The 9,327-nt window shown below is 39.6% G+C and overlaps 1 protein-coding gene across 1 annotated transcript; it reads right to left on the bottom strand.

The window, feature by feature from the left end:
- Positions 1-5,520: 5,520 nt before the first annotated feature.
- On the bottom strand, positions 5,521-7,631 carry LOC143551249 (uncharacterized). Its single transcript, XM_077041712.1, has 3 exons — positions 6,053-7,631; positions 5,805-5,984; positions 5,521-5,735 (listed from the first exon to the last, which is right to left on the bottom strand). The coding sequence occupies exons 1-3, from the start codon at positions 7,629-7,631 to the stop codon at positions 5,521-5,523; spliced, it is 1,974 nt and encodes a 657-aa protein (XP_076897827.1).
- Between the last annotated feature and the right edge of the window lie 1,696 nt (positions 7,632-9,327).

Raw genomic sequence — 9,327 nt, 5'->3', positions numbered from 1 at the left:
ACTAAGGCGGCTCTTGGCGATGCGAGTGTGCGAAGTGCAAAGTGCGCCATCAAAGTGCCAAATTGCGCCCAACGCCCTTCGCCGTCGCCATCGTCCTCGTCCTCATCCTCTTCCTCACCCGAGCCCGTGCGCGTAGGGTGCTACGCACCTTCCGCTAGGACCACTTGGTGCATGACATCCATAAAAGAATATTTTTATGGAAAATCTCTTCCTTATAAAGAGCTTCCATTTATTTACCACTTTCCATGTGGGATGTGATTTATATTCCTTATTTATACCATGTTGAATGCTTTCACTTTCTTGCATCTTTCCATGTGGGAAGGAGTTTTCTTATTTCTTTCTTATGAAAATACTTAACTTAGGAAATATTTTATTTCCTTTTATTTTTCTTATTTTTCCTTATTTAATGTTTTCTCATGACTTGTCTTGATATTATTTTTGGTCCATCAACTTTCCTAAGTTGTCAAATTTGGATGGAAATTTTGGGAATGTTACATCCTCCCCACCTTGAAATGAATCTCGTCCTCGAGATTCGTTGTCTTAAGAGTGAATGGTTCTTACTTTTCAATTGTTGATTCTAATCTGGTTCTTTATAATCCGTATGCAGAATGATTAGGGTCTTTATTTTGTTGCTAACTTATATCTTTGAATGATGTAACCAGTCAATAGTTCAGAATATCATTTAGTAAATATAAATTGTTAAACACAGTGATCAGTTGTGTTTAATTATTTACCTTACCGTTTTTTATTATAAATATTTACTGACGTTAACTACATTGCTGTTTGGATTCAATATGTTGAATATATTTTCTTTTGTTGTTTGGATTCAGTCTATCGAATCTATTCCATTCCTTGATCCTGATCAATGATGTTCTCTATATTCTAACAGTACCCCTGTACTTTGATATTTGCTATACTTAGCGATTGTATTTTCTTGAATATCTTCGATTTTCTTTGACTTTTTGATCAACCTTACTAGGTAGGTAATAATATTCCATCAGTTGTTTTGCTTAAATGTCTTGTGGTCAATAACGATCTCCTTTCGATAATATATTGCCCTTGCATATTTAGATATCATATAACGTTGATACATCATCTTCCTAGATGATAAGTTTCCTCAACGTTTATTTGTTCTAAGTTTCGATTGAACTTTTCAACATTTGAACCTCTTGATTATTTTTTTAGAGGTAATGAATATAAGCATTTATTGTGTATTAACACAATCTACATGCTAACATTTTATTTATAACTTAGGAATTTAAATACCCTTCTTTGATTACAAAACTTCTCGTTTGAAAAAACGAGTTACAATTAATATACAAAAGTTAGCTAATCTATCTTGACATTTCTTTGATATGATCTTGTCATTTATTAGTCTTGACTAGCTTTTCTTTTCGGGCATTCAGTCTTAAAGTGACCCGTTTCTCCACATGTAAAACATACTCCTAACTTCTTACGACATTCTTCTATTGTGTGTCCTGCTCTTTTGCCGTATGCACAATTGTTTGTATTTTCTAGTCAACACTTTCCAGTATGTTTTCTTCCACAAGTCTTACATGCTGTCTTAGAAGTACTTTCTTCTTTTCCTAACTTCTCGGAATCTTTTGGTTTCTTAATTTCTTTGTCTTTCTTCTTTTCTTCTTCTTGATTCCATATCATACTGTTGATTAAGTATCCGGCCAATTCCATAGCCGAATCAACTGTTTCTGGCATATTGGATCGTACAATGTCTCTTATTTCTCTTGGTAGTCCATATATGTAACGAGTTACTTTGTTATATTCCGGAGATACTAAATGTGGAACCAGTCGGCAGTATTCTAGGAATTTAGTGTTATATTCCCTAAGATTTGTGCCAACAACCTTGTGATTCCATAACTCAGTTTGAATTCGATCCATTTCATGAGTTGGGCAAAATTTCTTTAATATAAGACCTTTGAATGTTTCCCAACTTAAGTTATACATTGTTTCTCGACCCTTGGTTTGAATCAGGGTGTTCCACCATTCAAGAGCTTCTCATTTGAACATTTGTGAGGAATACTGAATAGCTTCCTTGCCGGTGCATTTGCTAATGGTAACGATTGATTCTTGTTCTTCTAGTCATCTCATAGCGACTATACCATCCGAATCTCCATGAAATTCTTTAGGATCGTAAACTTTAAAATTCATAAAGTTACATCCTTTTTGAATCTTTCGTTTCTTTCGTTTCTTGTTCCTTGAATTATTAACAGATGTGGAACTTTCATGAGGTTCTTCCTTTCTTGAATGAACGGACTTACTTCGACTTCTCTTGTTAGATTTTGGTTGGACTTTGACTTGTAGATATGTCCTTGATTGCGTCAAGAACAGGTTTCATAGCTTCCTTAACCATCTTTTGAATTCTATCCATATATTGGGCGAGAATTTCATTATCTTTATTTTCAACGCTTTCTTCATTTACAATTTTCTTGGGAGGACTGTTGTGAGAGTTTGCACTTTCTTCTCTTGACATACTACAATAAAATTTTAAAAGATAAGTCCAATATTCGAAGAATTCAAAACATATCTTTTATTCATTGTAGTTACAAGAGTGCACAATATTTATTCAACTATATTCTTTACAACTATTAGGGTTCTATTTCTTCCAGCGAATAACTAGTTTCTTAATCTTGCCATCGTTTGTCTCCTTTTCTTCTTCCTTTACTTTTATCTCCATTTCTTTCTAGAGCATTGTTTCTTCATTTTGAGTGCAAGCAAAGTAAGGATCTTAAGTTGCCGAAAAATTAAAATATTCTTTATAGTGAGTATATTCTTCCGGATAAGTCACTACTTCTTTTTTCCTTTGGCATCATTGGTTTCTTGGATCTACTTGATCCTGCTCCATATATGTTTTGATTTGGAATTATCTGAGCTAACGAAATGTCGGAATCAAATGAATCCGAATCTTCCTCCATTTTTGTTTGGCATGTACTTTCATCGCTAGATATAGGAATTGGGAGAAAAGACGTTCCCATAAATCCTTTTCCTTTACCAGATCGAGGCTTACATGATCCTTGGCTAGATTGACAATCGGACATCTGCGCGAGGTTTGTTTTAAGGATAGGTAGACGCTCTTATCTTATTTGTGTTGTATCTTATCCGTATTAGTTTTGAATAATTTCTAGATACTTTTCTACTAAGTATCAATATTTGTATAATAAGTTTTCAAAACTTATCCTTAATCAAAGCCTATGTATAATTAAATACCTAATTCGCTAAGATTGATCGCTCTGATACCAACCTGTCACACCCCGACTTAGGGCCTAGGCGTGTGACCAATAGTTGGTGCCTGTTTTGTAAATATATCAGAGTTGCGGTTTAGTTTTAGCGGAAGTCTTTAATAAAATATTATTATATTGAAAACTTATTAAAAACTCGGGTTTAAATACCCGTTTGATATTTCAAATACATTTCTTTATAAAACATAACTCTTTATAATATTTTGAAATAAAATATATGAGCCATCAGATAACATCTAATGACTATAACTCCAATCTTCTATTCCTTATTGTTTGTCTGTTCTAACCTTTCTTGTTTTCCTGTAAAATGGTTAGAAAATACGTCAGCACACAGCTGGTGAATGATGCTGACTCTAAAAATATCTTTTCAATACCTTTGTGAAACCAACAATAATACCTTTGTGACTACTCATTAGGCACCCAACTAAATTGGGATCAAATTACCCTAAGTACCATGTACAATTAATTATATACACAATATCATTTCTCTGAACAGTCTCGTAGACCCTCAGAGGCATGTTGATGATATGCATGGCCTCGGGGAAATGCCAAGTCACCATGTATGAATGGATCCAGACACATGTATACTCTTAATCAGAGTGTCTGTTTCTTATTATTGTAACACAAAGTTTTTAGGATTCGTAAATCCTATGCAAACATTCACACTCATTATAAAAGGTTTGGGGTGTATTCACTTTTTATATTTATAATCAGTTTCTGTTACTGATTCCTGTTTTCTGTTTCCTTTTTCTTGTTTTGTTACCTCGGACATATAGTACGTGAATAACCTTTATATAAATAACTAAATCATCGATCTAGCTTCAGACCTTTAGTCCGTTTCTTATAGCTTTAACCTTGATTAAATCATTTGTTTATATAAAACATTTGGACCTTTAGTCCCTTTCTTTATTTACCAATTATATGCTACGTTTCTTCTTCAGGAAGAAACGTCTATACTAAGTTTCTTCTTCAAGAAGAAACATTAATTTCGTAACTATAATCCATTGTATAAATATTATATTTCTTAGTCATAAAGAAATACTATTTTAACTTATAACCTTTGCTTAAGAAAAGTTATATGATTCTTAATCGTAATCAAGGTTTGGGCTATACCCCCGACTATGGTCTAAGCCATTTATAATAATAAAATAATAACTTAGGCAGAACCCCTACCTCGCACGGGTATTCGGAGTTATATATTCCTAAGTTTATACGGGCAGCACTTCTACTCTATATGCACGTTTATCGAGGCGTTCTTGATCAACCCTTCTTGGCACGCAAACCGAGAAGATGTTCAGATGTCGGGTCGTGCACGTACTTCGAGATGAAATGTCGGGTTACTTTTGGGTGACACACACTTCGAGAAAAACGTCGGGTTTTTGGCACGTATTACAAGGTAATATTTGTCGGGTTGGTGGCACGCAAAACAATGTAGAGAGAGAGTAAATATAGAGAGAGAGTGTTTTTGGTGTGTGGGGAATAAGCCCGTGGCCTCCCCTTTTATAGCTGATCTCACACTCCATCGTGGTAAGCGACGGAGTCTTCCATGTTGCCGTCGCGTACCGCGACGCCGTCACTTATGCATGAACGCCACTTGTTGCCATGTGGCCTGCCTCTCTGCCAGGTGTCACCCGGACGTGACACGTGTCCCTGAGTCATCATGGGTCATCGCGGTACGCGATGCCCGTCTTCTTAGACTCATCGCGATGAGTTCTTGAATATTATTTTTCATTTTTAGTCCTTTATCTTTTGTAGCTTGTCACATCTAGGTCTAATTGTCGTTGTACAAAAATACTAAGGCGGCTCTTAATGCGGCTCGCGGCAATGCGAGCGTGCACCATCAAAGCGCCACATTACGCCCAACGCCCTTCGCCGTCGCCATCGTCCTCGCCCGAGCCCGTGCACGTCGGGTGCGTAGCACCCTCTGCTAGGACCACTTGGTGCATGATATTCATAAAAGAATATTATTATGGAAAATCTCTTCATTATAAAGAGCTTCCATTTCTTTACCACTTTCCATGTAGGATGAGATTTATATTCCTTATTTATACCCATGTGGAATGCTTCTACTTTCTTGCATCTTTCCATGTTGGATGGAGTTTTCTTATTTCTTTCTTATGGAAATATTTAACTTGGGAAATATTTTTATTTCCTTTTATTTTTCTTATTTTTCCTTATTTAATATTTTCTCAATACTTGTCTTGATATTATTTTTGATCCCTCAACTTTCCTAAGTTGTCAAATTTAGATGGAAATTTTGGGGATGTTACAACGTTAGCATTGAACCCTTCAATGGGGCACTAAAAAATGCAAGAGGCTTGCCATGTTGTGTAAGAACAGCCCCGATACCCACCCCGCTTGCGTCACACTCGACGGTAAAAGGTATCGACCAATCCGGAAGACCTAACGTATGAGTAGTGGTTAAGGCCTCTTTTAAGGCCTTGAATGCACTGTCGGCGGCTTCTTCCCAGACAAATGGACCTTTACCCACCAATTTGTGTAAAGGAGCTACGACACTTCCGAACCCCTTTATGAACTTGCGGTACTAACCCGCCAACCCTAAGAATCCCCGAACACCCTTAGAATTCGTAGGAGTGGGCCACGCTAAAACAGATTGATCCTTGTCCGGTTCGACCGCAACACCATCAGCGGAAATAAGGTGTCCCAAATAATGGACTTGTGATACCTCAAAACAACACTTGGGCTGCTTTGCATAAAGTTTATTAGTTTCTAAAATTCCAAGCACAATAGTTAAATGCTCCACATGTTCATCGTAAAAAAAACCAATATAAACTTACGTAAAAACAGTCGAAATAAATCATTCATCAGACATTGGAAGGTAGCAGGGGCGTTGGTAAGACCGAACGGCATGACAACAAACTCGTAATGGCCCTCATGAGTGCGAAAAGCGGTCTTGTGAATATCTTCATCCCGGACACGAATTTGGTGATATCCGGAACGCAAATCAAGCTTTGAATAAATTCGGGAAGCATGTAATTCATCTAGCAGTTCATAGATCATTGGTATTGGATACTTATCTTTGACGGTAATATCGTTGAGAGACTGACCATCAATACAAAAACGCCACGAACCATCCGATTTTTTCACAAGTAATACCGGCGACGAGAAGGGACTGTGACTAGGTCGAATCAACCCTTGTTGGAGCAGCTCACGGACTTGTCGCTCAATCTCAAACTTTTGTAAATACGGTTGTCGGTAGGGACGGGCACTAACGGGTCGCGCACCGGGTATGAGCGGGATGCCATGATCCTGGAAATGCTTCGGAGGTGGTGTGGTTGGTTCATGAAATACTATGGCAAAACGGTTCATGACCTGCTGAATCGCTGAGCAAGGATTCAATGTAGGGTTGGATTCAACTGATAACAAATTGATTTGAAGGAGAATCGCGGGTCCAAGGATACCCATTGCTTCATGAGATTTTAAGGCAGCCAATTCAGATCCTTTAAGCCCTTGTAGCGTGTGTGTTGAACCAGCTAAATGGAAACCAATAGTGAGTTTCTCATAATCAATCTCTACCGGTCCGAGGGTCTTAAGCCATTGAACCCCTAGAACCACCGGACATACTGCCACAGGTAACACAAAAAAATCGGTAGAGATAATATGCCCTTGGACCTTTATAGAGAAGCCTCGCACACGACCCGCACACGATACTTGTTCGCGATATGCCACAACAACTTTGAAGGGTGTATCCTGTTCGACCGTAAGACCAAAATGATCCACCAGAGCCTGATCAATAAAGTTATTAGAGATTCTACGAACAGGGGTGGGGGCTGGAAGGGATAATTTTGTTGTGGGTCCAGGGCCCAAAAGTCCAGCAGAGGGAGAGGGTTTAGCAGATAGATAGGGTATCTTTACTTCCAATCGAATTTCATCTTTCAAACCTCCGATAAAACAACCAAGAAGAAACACATCAACCCGCTGTGAGATCCTCTCGAATGCCTCTTGATAGGCCGCGACGGTGGTTATTTGTTTAAGACGAGAGAAAGCTTCAGACGGATCTTCAAAATCTGTGGGACCAAAACGTTGAAGGAGGGCCGAAGTAAACTCAGCCCAAGTAAGTGGTCCACGGGACTTCGTATACCACTTGTGCCATTGGAGAGCGATTCCGTCAAGGTGGAGCGCGGCGAGTTCAGCTTGATCGGCTTCAGGGACTTTCTGAAAATCACAAAACGGCTCGGCTTGATAGAGCCAAGCCGTCGGGTCATCTCCACTGAAACGGGGAAAGTGCAATTTGAGGTAAGGTTTATATTCGGCACCGGAATGCACAACGACACCACCACCAAAACCGGATGGACCAGGGGTGGCCTTATCCTGTTCGGTGTCGATCGTCACCTGGAAAGTGTGAACATCACCCATGAGTTTTCCGAACATAACATTAAATTTAGCTAGGGTATCTTGCTGGAATTGCTCGGTAGTTTCTTTCGAGTGTCCATGGAGATCACCACCGCTTTGATACCACTGATGTGGTAGGATCGGTTCAAGCAAAAAGAGAGAAACTGAGAAGAAATTTAGAGAGAGTAATTGGAACAATTTTCTTGATACTTTTATAAAAATAGATAACTCCCTTATAAAGGGTACAATGAACTCAAAACACTACTCAACTGCTCCTAACAAACTGAAAATACATGCACATGAAAACTCAGTCATGGACCATATTTTTATAAAAATAGATAACTCCCTTATAAAGGGTACAATGGGCTCAAAGCACTACTCAACTACTCCTAACAAACTGGAAATACATGCACATGGAAACTCAGTCATGGACCACAGTTCCCTTTATTCTCTCACCCACTTAGAATTGAAAATACTAAACATAATAACAAAACAAAGACTCCGTGAAGAAACACTAAGTGAACCCTGGACAGAATATAGATAATCTGGGGGTTAAGTAATGTTTCCCACGGATGAGATCTAGCTGAGAAGGTTGTTCTTCAGGAGACCTGCAAAACAGACACCGTAAGCTCGTCACTGAGAAGGGGGGGGGGGGTTCCTCCTTGTGACCACCCTCCGGCGTGAGAATCAGACTAGGTTGCTCTGAATATAAGAATATATTAAGAGATTGCTAGATAAGATTGAGATATCAGATGCCCTTACCATTCCAAGATGTTGGAGTATTTATAGCCGAAGGTAGGTTTCCTAGAAGGTACAGCCGGCTGAATAGTATTCCTGTTCTACCAACAGTGGATTATGCATAGGCCATACTGGTTGGTGGATAGGTTACGGCCAACAGTAACAAAGTCGGCTGCACTATTCCACCAACTGTAGATTATGGACGTCCCACCTACTGTGGATTATACGCAGGCCATGCTGGTTGGTGAATAGGTTACGGCCAACAGTAACACTATTCTACCAACTGTAGGCTACGCATGCCCCTCAGTAAGAGTTGGTGAGTAGGCAGCGGCTAATAGTGACAAACAGTACTAGAGGGTGCTCCTCCTCGTACTGTTGTCGGTGAGCTGTCACCCTGTGATTGGCTCATGGGTTGTTCTGGTCAGATTGTCTGTCCTATCCATACCTTGGTAGGTATAGTACAAAAGATCTTTCAGAATCATACGGACTGGCTCATTTTGGCGGGATTGTTCCCGCCTTGCTCATTCCTTCATGTGACTACTGAAGTAGCTATTGGCTTGTGCGTGTAGCCCTGCTGTCTGCGGGTAGCCTTCCCTGATGGCTTGTATCCGCAACTGCGGGAACAGGCGGGGTACTTCACCATTGGGAGGCTTTCCCTGCGTGTACAGCTTGCGTACTGCGCGTAAGATTCTATGAGCATGGTGGGTCCTGCGGGAGCAGATGGCCTTTGCGCAGACGTCCCTGTTCAAGGTGAGTCTTGCGGGACCAACTGGTCTCTGCTGGGACCTACCTCTTCAAGTCCCCCCAGTCCAATGTTCTTCTCATGAATGTTTAATAAAGTGAGGTGAACTTTTGGACTTTAAGCAAGGGGTTTTGAAAAGGGTTTTTAGTTTTAAGGTTCTCCGTGGGGATTCTTCCCGCGGGTTTCCTAATGTCACTTGCAAAAATTCCCGATTTTTTTGCTTGATCTTTGGGTATGATG

This window comes from Bidens hawaiensis, unplaced genomic scaffold (genome assembly GCF_021521415.1).
Source record: "Bidens hawaiensis isolate Kalapana, Puna unplaced genomic scaffold, B.hawaiensis_p1.1 tig00016275_1, whole genome shotgun sequence".
Classification (NCBI taxonomy): Eukaryota; Viridiplantae; Streptophyta; class Magnoliopsida; order Asterales; family Asteraceae; genus Bidens; species Bidens hawaiensis.
This window is presented reverse-complemented; position numbering and strand designations above follow the sequence as displayed.